This window comes from Pteropus medius, unplaced genomic scaffold (assembly GCF_902729225.1).
Source record: "Pteropus medius unplaced genomic scaffold, Ma_sr-lr_union100, whole genome shotgun sequence".
Classification (NCBI taxonomy): Eukaryota; Metazoa; Chordata; class Mammalia; order Chiroptera; family Pteropodidae; genus Pteropus; species Pteropus medius.
Window position 1 is genome coordinate 55,799 of NW_024349565.1, and position 20,909 is coordinate 76,707.

A 20,909-nucleotide genomic window follows, 5' to 3' on the forward strand; every position below is an offset into this window, starting at 1 on the left:
ATCCGGGCCCATCTCACTAGGAGGCACCAGTCTGGGGACACGAGCCACGCCCGGCTGTGCGGCAGGCTCAGCCCCCTGTTGATGGCGATTTGTGCTGAGGGTGACGGGTGTGGGCGCTACTTAAACATTTCTCTGCAGTGCGGCTCGTTTGTCACCGTGGGCGGCTTCCCTGCCCACAGAGGCAGGACAAGCCATTTAGCTAGTTAGAGACGCGCCTGGGAGATCGCTCAGTGCAGGGTAAATAGATATTTTCACCCACCTAAACGGAAACACATCACTTCTCACCGCCGCCGAGGACGGGATGGTGAAGACCCGGGCGGGCCCGGGCGCCCGCTCCTTAGGGAAGCCGCCGGTGGCCCCGGGCCACGCTGCCCTCGGCGTGGCGGGCAGGTACTAGCTGGGCTCTGGAACCGGGCCGGTGTCCGGAGCCCGGGCCGCCTCTCCGTGCGCGTGCGACTCGGGCCGGCCACGGCACCGCCCTGACACTAAGTTTTCTCACCGGTCAAGTGGGGCCCGTGCCGCGCCGGTTACGAGAGCGAAGCTGCCACACGAGACGGCGCCCGGGGGTGGTTAATCCAGGGCAGCATTGCCCCGCGGGCACGAGCCTGGCCTGAGTGTCCTCCCCACGCTGGACGGGAACACGCCTTCGCCTCCCTCCCCTCCGAGCTGCCTCCCATTTAAGGCCAAGTTCAGCTCTTTGCTGGTTTCCATGGGGAGTAACAGATTAGGCTGTGTTTAGCCACCTCAGCAAAATGCTGCTCAGCCTCTAGGGGAGAGAGAGGGTGATGGATGGGCCTTCGAGTCCCCCCCACCCCACACACTCCCCCTCCAGACGTCAGCTAAGTGGCTGCCTCTCTTGAGAACCACTTCATTACGGACGGAACACACGGGCCGCACGCTCCGCACTGCGCCGTATAAATCACGGCTTCCCCGCACCGTGAGTCACGGGGCGCGTCTGCCGTGAAATGCCAGGCCCCGACAGGCCGCAGAGCTGGCCGCCCTCCATCACCTTTACAGCCTCGGATGACAGGTGGGGGGCGGCCCCTCCCCGCGCGGAGAAGGCTTGGGAGGCGGCCCGGAGCCTGCGCAGCCTCCGGCCTCGGTCTTCGGGCCCAGGAAGACACTGTTCCTCTGGCCGCGGCCGTCCGCCAGCTTGGACAAGGGTCCCGGTCAGCCCAGGGCTCTGCGCACCCGCGAGCCTTTGCTGGCCACCATCGTTTTGTCCCCAGACACCTGAGAGGCACTTACTTGTGGCATTGCAGTTTCACCAACGAGGGGATCGAGGTTCACAGAGGTGAAGTGTGACATGGCTCACCTGGGGTCCCCTGGAGGATGAGCGGTGATGAGAAATCACACGCCGCTCCGGAACCTTCTGCCACCCACAGTGACCACCTCCCCAGCACACGCACACGCACACGCGCACGCGCACGCACATACGCGCACACATGCACACACACGCACACACACACGCGCGCGCACGCACACGTGCACGCACACGCGCCTCATTCACGTCCTCACTCTCCGGCTGGTCATTCTCTTCCTCCCGTGGGCGGCCACTGCGGCACCTGCCCCAGATCAGCAAACTCGGTGCTGTGACTGAGCTGCCACCATGCACACCTCTCCGGTGCAAACACCCCTCGCAAACCCCCCACGTGCGTGCCGTTTCTGCTCCCGCTGGCAGGTGGGGAAACTGAGGCTCAGAGCTCGCCAGTTAGGTGCCGGGGTCCCCAGAGGGCCCTGAGCTCTGACTACACGGTCCGGGCTGTCAGCGTCCACTCCCTTACCTAGGAAGCAGGCACTGGCCCTGGCCCTTGTGAGGACTAAGCAAGGACACCTGGGGAAAGGCTTCGTTACCTGAACACAGGTAATGCTTTGGCCGGGCCCCTCCCACGACTCTCTGGGCTTGCCCTTCTGACCGACAGGTGGCGGAAAGAACCAGGACAGGGTCTGGGCTCCTGAGGGTCTGGGTCCCTGCTCCTCCGTCTGCCATGGCCCGGGGCACGTGCCCTTACCTCTCTCAGAGCCTCTGTCCCCTCCCCTGCCCACCGAGGAGAATGTTCCCCTCGATGCTGCTAGAGGGACAAGACCCATCAGCCGTGAAGTGACAGAGTCCTGGGCTGAGCTGTGCTCGCCCAGGGTCAATGTGAAGGGGGGCCGGGGGTGGGGGCGTCTGGAGTGCAGGGATCTCAGCCTCGGGCGCCAGGCAGAGCCGGTGTGCCTACGCTGGGGCCGGGATGCTCCAGGGCTGTGCCGTCCGGTGGCCAGGAGCCTCGTGCGGCTGCTTAAGCTCAGTTTTAAACGAATTACAGTGGCGCACAATGAAACATTTGGGTCCTCAGCCACACCGGCCACATTTCAAGCTCTCAGCAGCCGCGCGTGGCCCGTGGCCACGGTACTGGACAGAGCAGACAGACGGCCTTCCCATTACCCAGGAAGTTCTACTGGGCAGCGCCGGCCAAGGCCGTGGTTCCAGGCGGCACCAGCTTGGCGGAGCTCGGTGGGCAGGGGCTGGGCACCTTTATACTCAGGGCTGGGCCTCACCCTCACGGGCTGCGGTGGCTCCTCTCCGGCCGGCTCTGGGCAGAGCAGCTGGACCACCGCCCAGGGACGCGGCTTCCCACGAACCTAGCTGAGGATCACCTCTCCTCCTGCAGAAGGTCCTGGCTCCTGGGTCCCCGACCCTGTCCCCCACACGGCTTCAGCAGCACCCCATCGCAACCATCAGAAACCATCACCCGTCTCCAGGTGCCCCAGTGGGGACAGACAGCCTTGGGCTCCCCCAGGTGTCAAAGGCCGGCTTGATCTCGGCCCCCACCCGCCCGCCCTGTCGAGCGGATGGAGAAGCTGAGCCCGGGTTTCCTGGAGCTCCCACCTTCCCCCCGCTCGTCTGCAGCCAGAGCCAAGCTTCTGGTTACGGCACAGCCCCCGCTCCGTCCCCGGCACACGCGCCTGAGCCCAGGGGGCCGAGGCCCTTCCCAAACGCGCCGGAACCGTGGACAGCGGCCACGGGACTCGCACGGGACGTGGTCCTGTTTCCTCCCGTGTCCCGTCGCCCACACTTGACGCATCTCCCCCAGCCGGACGCCTCTGGCTTTGTGGCCGAGTCTGACAGGGACCCGGGGAGCCTTCGGTGGAAGATTCTAGACTAGAACCCAGGAGGCCTCGCTCCGTGCTCCTGAGCTTCAGAGGGGCTGGGTCGTGCGAGAACTCGATTTCAGCGGGGTCTAGAAGCTGTCCCCGAGCGCACCCGCTTGTCGACAGAGGTCTGAGTCCAGGACGGACGCACAGCTGTGACGACTGCCCCCAGCCGGCCCCACTGTCCCCCGGTCCCGCTGGGCCTGGGTCTCGCTCCTTCGTCCGGCACTGGGGAGGCAACAGTGACGAAAACATGATGCCCTTGGGGGTACCACTGCAGTGGGGGGACGCGGTGTCAGCGAACAGGAAAGCTTAACGCGCGACAGATGCTGGAGGGCCGAGTGGACCAGAGAGGTAGACGGGGTGCGAGGGGCGGCCCTCAACCCTGACGTGAGATAAAACCCCAATGCGAGAAGCGAGTGCCCTGGGGAAGTGGAGGAGGGTCCTCTGGCCGAAGGGGACAGCCGTGCAGAAGCCCGGGGCGGGGGTGAGCCTGAGGAGGCGAGGGGGCCATGTGGCTGAGCAGAGCGGGGCAAGCAGGGGCGGGGGGAGGAAGGAGGAGCGTCGGTTGGGGGGCCGTGGGTGCAGAGGGGGTCAGGCTCCGGGCAGTCGGGAGGGCGAGCCAGTGAGGTCCGCTGGCAAATTCCAGAATGTGAGAGCAGAGGAGGGACATCGTCACACTGCCCCCCACACCTGGACGCCCCGCCACGCGGCCAGCGGCCAGAGGCACCCCTTGCTACCTCCCCTGGGCACACCCCTTGTCCCCCACCAGGAGACATTTGCTTCTGCCTGGGGACAGTGGCCTTCTGCTCCCTCCCCTGCCAGAAATCAAAGCTTTGCCTCGGGCTTAGACGCTGTCCCTTCCCCACCCGAGGCAAGTGCCTACTCTTCTGGGTGGGGGGAGGTGGTTATTTAGGGCCCCACGTGGCAGTTGCTAGGAGAGACCCGCAGCGCTGTGCTGGCTGGGACAGTGACCCCCAGGCCACCAAGCCCCGTCTCCTGGGCCAAGGGCAGGAAGGGCCCCGTGAGTCAGCTGGCACTCAGAGGGCAGCTCGTTAGCTCGCAGGGGGAGCCCTGGGCTCTAAGCCTTTAATTTGGGGGAGGTCGAAGAATATTTCGAGGGCGACAAAGCAGAGCCGGGGAGCCTCGGGCGGGGAGCACTCCAGGCTTTCCCGCAGTGGCGCGAGGCGCGGGAGCCGGCCATCAGGAGCAGGCAGGACATGGGGCAGGCCCCCGGCAGGCCTTCACCCCCGAGGGCGGGGCGGAGCGCTGGCCATGGCATGTGCCTCGCGCTGCTCCTCCCGCGGCCCCAGGAGGCCCCGTTCTCCTCCGTCTGGCACCTGGGCGGGGGGACCCCTGCTTGCAGGAGTGAGGCCCCCGCCTGGTGGGCCCTCTGGAAGCTCACTCTGCCAGGGTCCCCAGAGCCAGATGGCTCGGCCGCCCACATCCCCAGGGGCCATGCTAGGACGTCGCCGGCTGACCTTGGGTGAACCCTCTGGCCAGTCTGTGCACGTCCCACAGGCGAGGCTAAGCCCTGAGGCCACACCCAGGCTGGAGGGGGCAGGGAGGGTCCCAGCCAGGCAGAAGCCCCCCTGGGGGTGCCCCCAAAATGAGGCAGAGAGGGAGCGCCAAAGGGCTGTGCCCCCCACGCCCCACTGGCAGAGAAAGTGACCGAAGCCCGGGAGGCACTGCCCGGGGGCGTGGCAGGTCCAGCCCAGCCCGGGGCCTCGCACAGGACAGGTGTCCCCTTCGGCATCGCTTACGTCTGCCCCTCGCGCCTTCGCCAAACGCCTTCGTTGCCACCTTCATCAGCTGTGCTGGAGGGGGGTGCGCCCCGTGCAGCTCTGCGCCTGTGAGGCCTCGGGCAGGCCAGGACCTGGGAGCCGCTTGGGCTTTCCACGGCCAGGGCCATTGGTCCCCATGGGGGAGACGGGCACCTCGTCCCCGCCAGCCCTGGTTCTTCCTGTCGACCACGTGGAGACCAGAGACCGAGTGCTGGCCTCACTCTGGTGCACCGCCTTGCTGGTGAGGGGTCTGAGACCCCCGTGGTCTCCGAGGCCCAGTGCGGACGTCCAGGCTGCCTGCTGGGGCTGACGGGCAGGAAGGAGCTAGTGGGAGAGCCGCGTAATGGGGGGCCTGTCTGCCTGCCCCCCGCAGGGCACCCCCCTGCCCGAGCTCCCTGCCCGGAGCCTCTGAGCTCCAGGCTCTGCTGAGGGCACAGGGGACCCCTTTCTCCTCTCACGATGCCCAGCCGAGCTCAGCCCAGTGTGCCCAGCGTTCCTGGCACAGTGTTCATTTTGCCCAGAAAGCGTCCTCAAAACCAGATCCGGCGACCAGTGTCTCTAGGTCAGGAGCCAGGAAGGGCTGACCTGGGGCCCCCGGCGGGACGAGCTTAGGGGGACGGTGACGCTGGGCAGGCCGGGGCAGGGGGAGGCACGGGGCAGGGCACAGCCCGGACCTCCCTGCGGAATGAGGCGGCTGAGCGTGAGGTGAGCGTGCGGAGCGGCTCACGACGCCTCTCGTGACCCCTCGGGGAGGAGCAAACGCACACACAGGAGCAAAGCACGTGAAAGTTTCTGTTTCTGAGAAAGGAGTTGATTGGAACCGGGGTCTGACCTCCCTGTCCTCGGGCCCCCTCCCTGGACAGGCTGTGGAATGAACACGGGCTGGTCCAGGGGTCTGCGGCCAAGCCTAAGAGCTCGGAGGCGCAGGCCAGGCCATCTGGGGAGCTGGCCGCCTGTCTCCTCCTCTCATCCCTTGGGGCCCCCTCGGCCCCCCGGGCCTCGGTGCTAGAATAGGTGTCTCTTCGCCTGAGGCCTGGGAAAGGCACAGCCCCCCACCACCACCCGCGCCCCAGCCCGTGGCCTGGCAAGGGGCCGAAGGCCGTCTGAAACCAAGCGTCTTCCATGGCTTCGACTTCAGTGGTCCACCCCTTCCAGCCCAGCCCAGAGCGGGCCGGGGGGCGCGTGGGCCTCCGAGAGCAATCAGGGCCTGCGCCCCAGTCACGGCGTTGCCCCCCGCCTTCATCGCGGGAACCTCGTGCTCTGTCCCCTGAGCATCTGCCACCCTCTGCTTTCCAGAGACCAAGAACACCTGGGCACGGGGTGGTACAGCTTTATTGGGGCTGCACAGTGGGCAACCAAACCCTGCCGGGGTAGGGGGGGAGCAGGGGAGACAATGGGGAGGGACCTGGGCGCGGGGGCGGGGGCCAGACGCCCATCCCGGGCGGGGAGACAGGACACAGGGCAGATGAGCGTTCTGAAGGCCCAGCAAAGGGGAGCAGGGCCTTCACCCCATTCAAGGCCTTGTGCGAGGTCCTCCCGCCGGAGGCTGGAAGGGGGAGGGGACAAGGGCAGGAGCTGTGTCCTGATCACACGGCGAGGACGAAGGCCGCCCGGCGAGAGGGCTCTGCCGGATTCTCACCCAGACCGAGTCGGGGAAACAGGCAGGAGGTGGCATTTCTGCGGGGGTGAGGGACGGCGCTGAGCGGAGCCCGACCCCTGCGCGAGGCTCAGAGGTCGAGGCCGACCCCTCCCCTCCCACGTCTGGGAAACAGACCATCCTGCCGATCAGCCCTGATGGGGGCCGGGGCCCGTCTGGCACGCGTGCCCCGTGCCTTCCACACTGTGCCCCAGGCAGACATCCCTCATCGACCCCGCTGTGCCCCCGATTCCGGGGCACCTCCGACTCTCTACGCCCCGGACAGCTGGGGGAGCCTCTGTGCACCTGCTTTTGTGCTGGGCTCGCTATGTTTACTAAGCACCTTGTAAGAGGCCTCCCGTGGTCCCCGAGCCCAAGAAGTTACGGGTCTGTGTTTTAAGGGGGAGGGCACAGGACGGGCCCCCTGGGTCATCTGTCCATATCTGTTTGGGGGTCAGCAGGCCTGGACCGAGGGCAGGGAAGATTCGAGTTCGGCTGGGGTCCAGGTCCCAGGTCCCAGGGCAGCACGGGCCCTGTGGGGCCCGTGGTGGGGGCGGGCAGGTGTCTGGCCCCCTCAGCAGCTGAGGCCCTGCTCCGGGGGCCCCATCAATAGATTCCTTTCACCCGCTTGTTGTCAGGGTCGAAGGGAGACTTCAGATGAGCCTGGGCAGGGTAGGTCACCCCCATCCTCTCCAGGGCATAGTCCCCACTCTTCACAAAGTCCGGCGAGACCTGGGGGTGGGGGTCACTTTCCTTCACTTTCTGGTGATTGCTGTCACACACGCCTGCTTCTCAGGAGGGGGTCTCGGCCTGCTAACTCCCCTGTGGGTAAAGCCGTCCCCTGTGCCAAGACCCCCCGAACCTAGGAGCTACCTGGACAGGTAGGGCCCGGGTCCCTATGCCTTGGAGCTGGACTCGAGCGCCTGGGCCCCGCAGAGCCAAGGTCTGGCTTTGACTGCGCCCAGGGCGGGGACCCCAGGGGTAGGGGAGGCTGTCGAGGGCTTCTCTCTGCGGGGCAGAGGACCCCTCTTTCCCGCGACTCGGGACCGACGCCAAGTCTGTGACGGCCCGGGCGGCCGGCGGGAGTCCGTCCTCACTGCAGATGAGGAAGGAGACCGAGGCCCAGAGAGAAGCCCTCGTCCCAGGTCACAGAGCCGGCGCCGGGCACAGCCCCAAGGCTGTCGCTGCCAAGCCCACGTCTGAACCTCGCCACTCGCCGCAGGGCGCAACCTTGCTGGAGGCCCCGGGCGGGAGCTGCGAGCCTCCCCCTGGGCCTGCGTGCCAGGCCCAGCATGTCCCCCGCCTGGGCTGGGCTGACTCACTCCTGCCCGCTCCCCGTCACTGCCCCTCAAGTGCCCCTCCCCGCAGTCAGGGGTGGGGTGGGCCCTGCAGCCCAGAGCTGTCCAGACTGTCAGGGGCTCAGGACGGAGAGGTCTGGAGCCGGGCCCAGCTGGGTGGCCTCGCAGCCCCCATTGCCATGGGCTCCCTGGGCATCGGTGTCTGAGCTGTCACGGGGCTGGCGTGGGACCCTCGAGAGGCAAGCAGGTGACACCATCAAGGCGCTGGCAGTGACAGCAAGTCACACCACCCAGCTGTCCTGCGCGAGCACGGAGACCCCTCCGGGGCTCGGAGTCCCTGGAGGCCCTCTGTGGAGGGAGGCATCTGTGCTCCGTGGGGGGTTATTGGGGTCTATAAATAGTTGTTTGGGCAAAATGTTTAGATTTTAGATCATGCTGCCCTCCCGTCTCCTTGCCCAGCTCCCAGAATGTGCCCATATGCACACGTGTCCTTATGAGCGCGCATGGTGCCAGCGTGTGTGTGCACGTGCAAGAGCAGGCCTGTGTGCACCTGCGTGCGTGCACACCTGTGTGTACACTGTGTGTGTGTGTGTGTGCCTGTGGGTGTACACACCTGCGTGCCCCCGTGCAGTGTGAGTGCATGCACATGTGTACCTGTGCGTGCACAGCGCCATGCTACACGGGAGAGTGTGCGAGGCTGTGGCCTGGGCCCTGGGAGGGGTCTGCCCAGGTCCAGGTGGCTGGGACCCCCGTGCAGCCTCCAAGCGCTCAGGCGGCCTCGGTCCCTCTGGTCCTCAGCCCCCAGCGGCGAGGAGGGGACTGAGTTAGGAGGCAGGTGGCCCGGGTGAGATTTCCTCGGGCCCGAAGCTAGAGCCGACCCCATGGGGGATGCGGGGGTGGGGACAGTCCTGGGCAGCCGAGACCCTGGGAAGGTCACCGCCCATCTGGGCAGCCTGAGGCACGGAGCCCAGAGGTGCTGGTGCCACAGCCGGCCCAGTGGGGTGGTGAAGGCCGAGGGCAACGCAGCAGCAGGTCAGCGCTCTGGCTCCGAGCCCACCTCCCGGGCAGGCCACCTCCAGCTGGGGACCTTCAGCCATGACCCAACCCCCACCCCCTGGTCCTCATCTAGCAGAAGCGACCGCAGCCCCAGGCCCGCCTGTGGTGGGGCGGGGGGGGGGGCAGGTGTGTCACTGTGGCCCCCGAACCTCTCCAGGCCTCCATTCCTTCAGCCTCCACAGATGGGCGCTGACGCCGTGTGCCCGTGGACACGGTCAACGTGCCAGGCAGGGAGCAGGGCCCACGCCAAGGAGGGCAGCCCGAGGCCACGGCGACCGCTCCAGTTCCAGAGCTGGGGGCCGGGCGGAGGGCATCGCTGTGGGCTGAGGCCCGGGGCAGGGGACAACGGCCACACTCAGACCCTCCGCCCATCTCCTCTCTCCCTCCCAGTGTGAGCTCTTGGCGGGGTCGGGGCAGGAGGGGGCGTCTGGGTCCTGCCAGCTCTGCCCGCTCGAGGGTCCTCTGCCTGAGGCGCGTCTGGGCGAGGGAGGAAAGGAGGAACGTGGGCCTCGAGACCACCCAAGTCCAGGCCCCTGCCCACCCTGGAGTCTGCCCGGAGCACCCTGGAGACTCCGGGGCCCCTGGCCCAGGGAGCAGAGGGTGCCCGCCCGGCCCAGAGCCCGTTCCTGACCAGGAGAAGCCTGGAGCTCGCAAAGTCGGGCTCTTTCAGGGAGAAAATGCAGGAGCAGACGCCGACTGCGCCCAGAGACACGGCCCCCGCCCCGCATGCTCGGAGCCAGAGGGGCGAGGGCCCCCCTCGGCAGGGCTGGGCACGGGACTCACCAGCCCGCCACTGGGGTCCCGGACGTAGCCGTAGGCGATGGGCTTGTCAATGGCGAACCCGAAGCCGGCCCTGCGGGTGTGGCCCACCACTCGGCCGTCCCTCCAGATGGCCTCCAGGCCGAAGACGGGCACTTTTCTGGAAGAAGCAACAGAGGGGGCTGGGACCCCAGAGTCCCCCGCCCTCCTTGAGGAAACACCTGCACCTCAGCCTGGCCAGGGAGAGACGGAAGCGGCCCACGCCCGCCGGCGACGGTGGCTCATGTCTCGTGAGCCCTGTGCCGGGTGGAAGAGGCCTGGACGGGTCTGGGGGCCCCCGGCGCGTGACCTGGGGTGACGGCCTGGGCCCCACGTGCCCCATGGATGACGGCTAAAGTCAGTGCTGTCCTTCGTGAGGGAACGGGCTCAGGAGGCCACCGCCTGGCCCACGGCCCAGAGCACAGTCACAGCAGTTCCCTGCGACCCCACCGCCCACATCCTAACGAGCGGAACCGCAGGCTGCAGCCCCCGGCTCCGTCTGCATCCCCGGCCACAGCCGAGCTGCGCTGGGTGGGGACAAGCAGTCACGCAGAGTCGGCCTGACGGGAACAAGGAGAAGCCACCGGACGCTGACAAGGCGCAGCTCGGTTCACTCTCTGCCTTTCCTTGAGGCCCTGTCACGCCTGACACTTCCCCTGAAAGCTCCAGAAATCTGGGAGAAGCGGCCCTGGCTGTCGGCTCCAAAGCCACGAAGCCAGAGCCACCGCCGTCCTGCAGACTGTTGTCGCTGATCGCGTCCGGCACCGGCACTGTCACTTCAGAGTGACCTGGCCCACGTGGGATCCGGACGCCCGGACCAGGGGCAGCGTGGGCCCGGACCCCAGGGGCCCGACTGAGCAGCATGCTAAAGCCGCCCCTCAGGGGAGCGCAAAGGGGGCCCCCCCACCCACGGCGTGGCCACCGTGAGTCTCCCTGTCCCTTGGTACCTGAGGTCTCATCTCTGTAGGAGGGGACACTGGCCCCCGCCGAGCCCCTCCCCCCGGCTCCCTGTCGAGGGAGGGGTTTAACTGGAACACGATGGGGGCAGCAGCAGGGAATGGGGGGCTGGCTCGGGCAGAGCTCATGCTCACCTCGCCCTCACCTCACGCTCGGCCTGCACCCCCACGCCCAGCACTGGCCTGGCAGGGCCCTTCACTCTTCAAACCTGCACTGGGGGAGGGCCTGCCCTCGCCACGTCCCATGGGCCCTGCTGACCCCACCCTTCCGGAGGGGCTGAGGACCACCGGACACTCACTCATCCACGGTGAGGCACACCAGGCGCCGGCGAAGGCCCTGGGCCCGCTGCTTCTCCAGGGCCTCGCGCCCCAGGAACGGGGTGGCGGACTTGAGCTTGCAGGTGAAGGCCAAGCCTGCCTCCAGGGGGCTGTCGTCCGGCCGCAGGTCTGCGTGCCAGTGCCGGTAGCCTGTGTGGAGAGGGGCACCGTGGGCTCAGAGCCCCCTGGACCAGACGCCTCCCAGCTGCGGGCTAGGGGTGCAGGGGGGGAGTTTGCACAGGCTGGCAGCACTCAGGCGTGGAAAGTAGGTGCTGAAGGCAAGCCCAGCCCTGGTCCCCGCCCCCCACTGCCGGGCAAGGCCCCCCTCCAAGTGCAGGGGGTGGAGGTCCAAGCACCACGCCAGGCCTGGCTCACAGGCAGCGAGGGGTTTCAGGAAATGGACAGTGTCGGGGCAGGGGGAAGGGTGGGGGGACAGGAAGGGTGACAGGGAACAGGAAGGGTGACAGGGGACAGACGTGAGGCCGTCACTCCTTTGTCCCCAGCGTGGCTCTGGGCCACCCACCAGCGCCGTCCGGACCCTGTGCCCACCTTTCTCGATGCTCAGGTTGTCGATGGCCCGGTACCCCGCGGGAACCAGGCCGTGCTTGGCTCCCGCTGCCATCACGGCCTGGTACACGGGCACACAGGACAGCCTCGGAATGTGCAGCTCCCAGCCCAGCTCCCCCACGAAGGACAGCCTCATGGCCCGGACCTGGGGGGGACACACGGGCCGGGGTCAGACGACCGAAGTCGAGGGCCAGCTGTCACTCACCGGTGGACCGCGCCTGCTGGCACCATCGTTACCGTCATTATTAGCCGGTCCCGGGCCCCCACAGCGGGGTCTCCCAAGGAGAGTTCCCAGGAGCGCTTGGGACATCTTTAAGGGGAGAAGGGGTGAGGACGGTGCAAGCAGGAGAAAGTGGACACACAGTCCCCAGGCCTCGGCTCCTCTGAGTGACGGGGTGACTCTCCTGGGGCCGCCATGGCCAGAGGCGCAAACGGGGTGGCAGACACGGGCTCCCTTCCAGTGCTGGAGCGCTCCCCGCCGAGGCTCCGGGGGACTCCCTCCCTGCCCCTCCCACTTCCAGGGGCCCGAGCACGCGGGGGCTGGTGGCCGCGTCACCCCAGTCTCTGCCTCCGTGTCACAGGCCTCCCCACCCCACGTCTGTCTTCTCTTTCATCCCTTATCAAGACACCCATCACTGGATTTAGGACGCGCTCTAACCCTGGATGACCTCATCCCGAGACCTCGACCTTACACCTGCAAAGACCCTATTTCCAAATAACGCCAGGGCCGCAGGTTCCAGACGTCTCTCTGGGAGGCCGCCGTTTGATCACTGAGCGTGGGCCGCTCGGCCCCTGCACCCCCACTTCCTTGTCTGTGGTGAGGCAGGAGCCCTGGCTGCATCTGCTCTGAGGAGCTCCGAGGTTCGTCCGTGAAGGAGCTGACGGGGCGGCAGCCGCAGTGTGAGCAGCACCAGGGCTGCACTCGGCGGGTCCGGGCGCGCTGAGAGGGACACAGCTGAGCGCCGACCACCCCCGCCCCCAGCCTGGTCAGCCTAGGCCAGAAGGGACACGTGGCCTCTGTGTCCCCAGGACTCAAGTCTTAGAAGGACTCAGGCAGTAGCACCGGCCGGTTCAGGGGCAACCGTGCTCGGTGTGGGCACAGCGCCGGGAGAGACAGGCCTGCCCGGAGGGTCGGACGCAGCGGAAGGTGGGGAGAGTTTGCCACTGCAGACGGGCCTTCCAGGAGGAGCAGGTGCAAAGGCTCGGAGCTGGGCGGGCATGCCGTGGGGACAGGAGAGAAAGGCCATCGGGTGGAGCTGGCGGGGCCTCGCCCTCCGCCTTCGGACATTTGACTTGGCAAGCCTAGCATGAGAGCTGGGTCCTGGAGGCCAGGCACGGGACGGTGAGCCCCCAAGCCCCACGGAAATGGCAGGGCCATCCATGGGGCCCCTCACACACAGCACGTCATCGAGCCCCTTCTCGGCTCTGCGTGACGAGGGCCACCGTAAACAATGTCCAAGGATGACGCAGAAACGGAGGCTGGCCCGAGCACACCCAGCCCCCGTGGGGACAGCTGGTCTCTGGGCGTGTGTGTCTCGCACCCCCGTGTACCAGGCAAGCAGCTGCGTGAGTCAGCGTGGGGTGACTCCCCATCCAGCAGCATGTGACCTTCCCGGCACGGTTGGTTTGGCTGCATGTCATTTACACAGGCCTTCAGGCCCACGCTTGAATTCACAGTGTGCTTACGGGTCAGGCCTGGGCGCTCGGTCCTGGGGCTGCCCACGGAAGGGATGTCGAGAGCACAGCCAGGCGCAGAGCGTGCCGAGGGGGCCGAGCCAGGCGCAGCTCCCACGGACGACGTCTGCCCGGGGCACAAGGCCACCCCGCTCCTTATTAACCTGACCACGGACCCAGCTCCTTATAAACCCGACGCTTTAGTCACACTGCTGCCCAAGGCCGGATTCCGAAAGCCTTTGAAACATCACACATTTGCTGCGAGCTGCCATTTGCCCGGGCCTCTCGAAAAACTCTAAACTGACACAGAAAATGTACTGTTGACATTCCGCTGCTTGCCCGGTGCCAGCCGTAGGCCCTGACAAAGATCGCCTTGTCGACGGGCCTGCCGAGGAGCTCAGGGAGAGATGAGCTCACGGTTACCGGCCCCAGGACTGAGGCTTCGGGTCAGACGCGCATGTCCCCAGCTGAGGGAGAGGGTCGGGCGCGCGGGCTGAAGCGATGCCTCCTGAGCGGAGGGACACGGGAGCAGGCGGACCTCTGCTTCCCGGCAGCGCGAGGGGTGCGTTCGGGGAATTTCTCAGTTCACGGAACCACTGGTTCCTGAGCCGTCTGGCACTGGAGAGGGGGAGTCCTCTCCGAATGAGGGGAAAGGCCGAGCGTGACGATGTCTGGAACGTGGGCTCTGGGTGGGCCAGACTTGGGTGGGGACGGCGGCACCGGAACCTCTCAGCCACCCCCACGGTCGGCTTCCCCCACCTCAGCGCCTCGTCTCATAAGTGGGGTGAGGCCAGTCCTTTGAGCACCAGCTTCATGGGAAGTACGAGGCCTGGTACACATCCATCTGCCGGCAGGTGTTGGCCCGAGTGGACTTGAAAAGCGAGCCCCAAGCTAATCCCCTTGCAAAACAGAGCCCTGTGTGCTTATGGAAGGCGCTAGAAGTGGGCGGAGCCACGGGGAGGACCTAAACTCAGTTTTGTTCAAACCCTTTTGTCTCCATACGGACTCCCCCAAATACTGTTGGAACTCGTAAGCATTCCAGCAAGGCTGCAGGATAGAAAATCGACACGCAGAAATCAGTCGCAGTTCTACACCCCCATAACGAACCCTCCGAAAAGGAAATTAGAAAAAAAAAAAAATCCCATGTACGAGAGCATCAAAAAGGATAAAACGCGTAGGAATAAACCGAACCGTGGGAGCGAAAGATTCGCACGCGGAAAGAAACGTCGGCGAAGAAAACGAAGGAGGCCGACACGCTGACGCCCGAGGCCCCTGGATGCGAAGACGCAGCGGCCTCCTCGGTGCCGTCCACGGATTTGGTGCGACCCCTAGCAAAATCCTACTCGCGTGTTTTTTTGAAGAAATAGAAAAACTCATGCTAAAATTCATAGAGAATCTCAAGGGACCTCCCGTGCCAAAACGGTCTTGAGAAAGAACAATCCTGGAGGACTCACGCTTCATGATTTCAAACTTCCTGCAAAGCGACCATAATCGAACCAGTGTGGTACTGGCATAAAGTCAGACGGAAAAACCATCGGAATAGAAAAGAGAGTCCAGAAATAAACTCTCGTGTCTACGGCCAAGGGACCTTCAACAAGGGTGCCAAGACCGCACAACAGAGAAAGGGCGAATGGTGTTGGAAAGCTGAACATCCACATGCAGAAGAATGAAGGGGGACCCTTATCCTACACCACATACAATGGATCGAAGACCTAAATGAACAAAACTCCTAGAAGAAAACAGAGGAGAAAAGCTTTCTGACATTGGACTTGGCGGCGATTCCTTATCTATGACACCAAAGACATAGACGACAAAAGCAAAAATATTCTAATGAGACGACATCAAATGTAAAAGCCGTGTATCGGAGCGTACACTAAACGGTGAAGGGTAACCCGCAGAAGGGGAGAATAATATTTATAAATAATATTTATAAATCGTATCTCCAAAACGGGCTCGATACCCAGAATACATAAAGAACTTCTGCCACTCAACAAATAATTGGGTTAAGAAGCGAGTAAATGACTCGAATAGACATTTCCTCCAAGATAATATACGAATGGCCGACAAGCATATGGAAAGATGCTCAATATCACTAATCGTGAGAGAAACGTAAATCAAAACCCCAGTGAGATGTGATCGCATCCCAATTAGGATGGTTACTATTAAAAAAACAACAACAGAAAATAATCGGTGTTGGCAAGGATATGGAGAAACTGGAACCCTCGGGCAGAGCGGGCGGAACTATAAAATGGTGCGTCCGGAAAACAGAAAACACGACCATACGTCCAGCATTCTACTTCTGGAACTATATCCACAAGAATTGAAGAAAGATCGCGAGCTGATGCTCGCACACCCGTGTTCACAGCAGCATTCTCCACAGGGCGGGAGCAACCCGAGTGTCCATCAACAGATGACGGACAAAGCGTAACATAAACACACGACGGAATATTATTCGGCCAGTAAAAAGGAAGAGAATCCTGACCCTCGCTACCTCATGGATGAACCTCGGGGACCTTACGCCGAGTGAAATACTCCAGCCACAAAAAGACACATTGTGTATGATTCCGCTTATCCGAGGTACCTGAAGTAGGCAAATTCATAAAAATGGAAAGTAGAACAATGGTGACCAGGAGCCGAGGGGACGGGGGAAAGAGTTGTTTAATGAATACAGAGTTTCCGTTTTGCAGGATGAAAAATTTGTGGAGATCAGTTGCCCAAGGAGGTGAGTGTGCTCAACACTGCTGAGCCACATGCTTAAAATGGTCAGGATAGTAAAAACAAAACGAAACGCCCTTTTTTCCACGGAGGGCGCCTACGGCCCCGAGGGATGAGTGATTTGTGCTTGCTTGACGTTCCCGTGCCCGGAGCGAGGGCGGGAGGAGGCGGACTCAGACGCGGACCGTGCACAGGGCCCTCCACTCACCCACCGAATATTTTTTGGGTGGGAGGGCATTTGCTCGGGTTTCAGTGAAACGTGGATTCGGGGGGCTTGATTCCATGCCTGGAGCATCACTGAACTTCCTGCCAGCTTTCCCTCGAGATGACTCGAGTCCAAGGAGGTGCTGGGTCCCCGCCTCAGTTCGATCAAAGGCCATGCGGGCGCCCGGGGCAGGGGAGGCCACGTTGCTCCAGTGGGTGCTCTGAACACGTGCGTCATGGGAACTTGCCTGAAGCGTGCCTTTCTGGGTGAAGACCGCAGGGGTCACAGCAGATGCACCCACAGACACAGGCCAGCATGTCATCACATTAGCTCTTGGTAGTTTTACAAGTTTCCGAGGCGTTTGGTTTTATAACAGCATCCCCGACACACCGGGCACATCCACCAAACCCGGTCACCCCTTCAATGAGTGAGGATCTCAGGGGCCCTGGAGGCCAGAGATGGGCAGCCATCAGAGCACGTGCACCCTGCACCCCAAAAGCAAGGGAGAGGGACGAGGCAAAAGCTGGTGGTAAGTTCAGGGGATCTTCATTTTATTAACCCCTCTGAAGCCTCTGAGAACATTCTGGGTTCTAAGAATGTTCTGCTCTGGTGTGGCGGGGAAGGGGGGGTGTCATCTCTCCCAGTGATTTAGTCCCAGAGGGTAATGTGTGTTGCTGGGGTGATGGTGATGGCGATGATGACGATGGTGGTGATGGACGGGTTGGTGAGTGAAAATCAATTTTCCAAGAAAAAAGATGCCCAAACGACCCTTCACAAACCTGACTCTCTGAGGATCTAAAAGGCCGTGCAGAAACTTTACAACCCTGTCCAGGCCCTGGGGAATGCTGGGTCGGCCACCGACCGTCCCCTCGCCGCCCCTCAGAGGAACTCGCACTCCCTCGGCTGAGTTTTTCAGCTGCCCATGAGAGTTATGGGCGCCCCCTCCGGGGACCCTGTCTGCAGAGAAAGCGCCGGTTCTGCCCTGGAAGAAACAGCAGAGTCTCTGAGGTGCACGCCCGAGGGTCCCTCAGCGCCACCAGCCTCCCTCCAGCCACGCCCTGTCCCTGCGATCGTGACAAGAAGACGTCACTGCCCACCCCGGACACCTTGAAGGTGGCTGCAGGTTCCTCGGCGAACCCATGGGCCCCGCTCCCGCCCCCGCCTGGCTCCCCAGGACCACGACGAGTCTGCGCTCATGGTGCAAAGTGACCTTTTAGGCAGCGGCCAAATGCCGACTGGCAAACGCAGTCTCCTGAGGGTGGGACCTCTGGCCCCTGGGCCTCTGGCTGCAGGATGTGTGCGAGGTGGAGGTCGCTCCACCCCGAGCCAGTCAAGTCCACGGAGGGGACTTCACACCGGCAGGAAAAGAATTTCAATTTCCTTTTGACCCAGAATTAATTTTCGGAAGAAATTTGCTTTATCTCCACGTCTTACGCTGAGCTTCCAGCCGAGAGGCCGCAGCTTTCTAGAGGGGATCCCACCTCACCCCCCGTCCTCGCCGAGGCGCCGAGGACACCGTGTCTGCCCCGGCGACCACACCAGGACAGCGCTTCCCACCGGGAACCTCGCTGGCCTTGAGGCCAACACGTAGGAGGCAGGGACATCTGGTCAGTTGGCTGCCGAGGGGACAGCTCCCCCCGCCCCCTCTTCTTCCTCCAGGAATGCGAGGATCGTGGAAGCCTGGGGCTGAGCCGAGCGTCTCAGGGAATCATTGCAAAACAACGACACCGCTCGGCTGGGGACAGCGCCCGTCCGTTTGCTGTGAGCGTGGGTCCCAGAGGACAGTGCCAGGGACCTGCCCGCCCGCCCCTGGGCCCGGGCTGCGGTTCTGGGCTCGGGCCCTCACCGTGCCGTGCACTGGGATGGGAGGCCTTGCCGGCTGCAGGGACGCACATCTGGTTGGCCAGAGCCCAGCGATGTCCCATAAATGCTTGGCCGGGCCCCGCTCCGCCCCGGTGTGTCCTCACGCTGAGGGCTGTGGCGTCAACACAGGCTGCAGCCAAGACGAGATCTGACTTAGGAGGAGGTGGGACCCCCTGGACCCGGGAGGATGCGGGACGTCTGCACAGACTCATGGGAGGGCCCGGAGGGGACGCTAGACGCTGTCCAGCCTTGGTGCCGCAGACGGGGAAACAGGCCCGGGCGGCCGGGGCAGGACGCGAAGCCAGGCCTGCCGGCTCCCAGCTCTGTGACTCTGCCCTCGGGGTCTGTGCCGACCCGGCTCCCACCTCGACACGTCAGTGACCCCGCGGGACCGGCCGCTCAGCCCTGCTGACGTTAAATCTGTGTCCTGCTGAGGGGCGAGGCGGCATCCCCCTGGCCCTCAGCGCTGGCCGTCACTGTCCCCTTCAGGGAAGCTTGGAATGAGCTTCTGGCCGAGCAGGGTGAAGGCGGGGAGGTGACACGTCTGCCGGCCCAGGACACCTGCTCCTCTGGCGTCACCATGGGGCCAGGAGGCAGTGGGACGGGGACCCCGGGAGGAGGGGCGGAGTGCCGGACGAGGCAGTGGGGCCAGCTGCTTTGGGGCCCTGGCCTGCCGACTGGCCCTGTGCGGGCAGTTCTCGGGCAGGGCCCCCTCGTGGCATGCTTAGTTCCCGTGTCACCCGGCCTCTCTCCCATCTGTCTCTCTCACACCTTCTGCCAAGATTGACTGTCCCTCCTGCAAACATGTCCCTGGGACCATCCTCCTCTGCAGGTCGGTGCCATGGGACATGGCCAGGGCCAGGCCCGGGCCTCTCTCCAGCTAGGCTGGGCTGTGACATCAGGTTCCTTCCTGACCCCCGGCCTTAGCTGCGCGTGAGCTCGTGGCGGGCGGGGCCGCGCCCTCCATCCTGGAAAACACCAACTGGGCAGGAGCCCACTGCGGAATGACCCGGAGGGCCAGCCCGTGCCCCCGGGGCCCCTCTGTCTCTGGGTCCTGGTTCTGCGGTGTCTGCCTTAGGTCACTAAGCAGACTCCTGGGAGGAGCACCGGCAGGGACACGCAGCCCCTCCGAGGACAAGAAGCGGCCCGTCCGCACGTCCACATCCGAGCCGGGTGCCGCTTACGGAGCTGAGAGGGGATGACGTGCCACTCAGTGGTCCTCGGAGAATATTTAGAAGGACGAGGAACTGGCTACGTCCCGCGGGAACGGAGCCACGCGCACAGATCCCGCGTCTGTTTTAAAGTTCACGGGCGGATTAGGGGAGGGGACGGACGCAAGGGGACGGGGCCCCCGCCTTTCCCTCCGGGCAGAGTTAGGGGCTGGTTCACTTGTCCTCACTTTACGGAGGCGCCGAGACGCGCGGCGAAATGCCGTCGCCACTTCGGCCAGCCTGGCAAGCGAGCTCTGCGCTGGCATCTCCTGGAATCTGCCAGCGCCAGGCGGAGAGACGGACAGCTCGGAGAGGTCAAGGGTCGCAGCCGGAGGGGTCGTGCCGGAGTGCGGTCGAGGTCGTGCCGGGGCCGAGCAGTTACAGGCGGGAATCGTGATGCACGCCCGTTTGCACGGCAGTGAAACGCTTTTCGACAGAACCGGTGAACGGTGCTGGAGGCGGCGGCGAGGGAGAGCCCCCACGTCCAGCCCCACTCTCCCGACCTGGGTCCCCCAGGTCTGTCGCCTGTCACCCCGAGGAGAGATGCGCCCTGATGTCTGGCCTCTGCGCCTCCAGCCCGGCTCCTGGCCCAAGGAGCAGCCGGTCAGCCACGGGCCAGGCCTGGGGAGGTGGCCAGGGCCGGGCCGGCCAGGCTGGGCAGGAGGCGGCTGGGCCCGCTGTCGAAGAACACGTTCCAGGTGCCTCGCTGGAGTGGCCTGGCCTAGAAGGGAAGTGTTCCCACCTGGTCCCCTCCCCAGCCACACGCAGGCTGAGCGGACGCCAGCCTCCTCCTTCACAAGCCAGAGCCCGGCCCCAGACAAGGCCGGACGCTGCGCGGACCCCCAGGGGCCAAAGGGGCCCGCGCTGCAGTCGGGGCCAGCTGGACGCCGCCACCGCGACCTGGGGTCGAGCTGTGCTGCTCGCTCTCGCAAAGCACCCACCCTCTCTGGTCCCAGCACGCAGCTCTGCACCAAGGAGGCAGGAAGCAAGCTAGACAGAGACCCCCCCAGCTTCCTGCCCCCCCAGCACGGCCTCCGGAGACCGCTCCACTCTGCAGAGCTGCCTCCCTGGCAGGCTCCTCGCCGATGTCATCGCAATGCTGTTTATTTGCTAACAGGACCCAGACTCCTCGGACCTCCAGACCCTCTGCGGGCCAGGATGGCTTCCCACCAACGCTCCCTCGCCCCGAGCCCCCGGACGCACGCGCAGGAGCAGACGAGGCCCGCCCGCCCGGCCACAGCGCGTCTGCACATGACACGTGTCCGTGTGCTTTCGCGTTCCATGGCTGGGGGGCCCCAGGTGGCCCACCCAACCTCCCTGAGCTCCGTCTGGGGAAACATCTGTCCCCCCAGGTCACGTGGACCTGGCCGCGGCCGCTGGCGGCAGAGCCGCCACCCCACGAATCACGCAGCGGGGGCTCTGCAGGGCGCCTCTGCCCCCCGCGGACACTCGCTCGCGTCTGGACTGTGTTGGTTGTCACATCTGGGGGTGCTCCGGGCATCAGGGATGCTGCTCAACAGCCCGCAACGCCCGGGGAGGCCCCCGAACACAGAATATCTGTTCCCAAGTGTCAGAGTGCCGGGGCTGAGCAGCCCCGTGAGGGGACCTCCCGCACCGCGTGAGGGCTGGCGGGGGCGGTACACGGGCGCACCGCGCTGGGGTGCCCGGCGCCCAGAGAGCCCGCGCGGCCACG

General features: G+C 64.7%; 1 protein-coding gene across 11 annotated transcripts in view; it reads right to left on the reverse strand.

The window, feature by feature from the left end:
- Positions 1-6,233: 6,233 nt before the first annotated feature.
- The window catches only part of SARDH (sarcosine dehydrogenase), a 55,407-nt gene continuing 40,731 nt past the window's right edge, over positions 6,234-20,909 (reverse strand). For all 11 annotated transcript variants that reach the window (XM_039882911.1, XM_039882909.1, XM_039882914.1 and 8 more), the window contains 4 exons: positions 11,531-11,693; positions 10,963-11,131; positions 9,693-9,828; positions 6,234-7,287 (listed from right to left, as the gene is read on the reverse strand). In XM_039882911.1, coding sequence (XP_039738845.1) covers positions 7,162-7,287; positions 9,693-9,828; positions 10,963-11,131; positions 11,531-11,693 — 594 coding nt within the window. In that variant the 3' untranslated portion in view covers positions 6,234-7,161. The remainder of the gene's footprint in view (positions 7,288-9,692; positions 9,829-10,962; positions 11,132-11,530; positions 11,694-20,909) is intronic.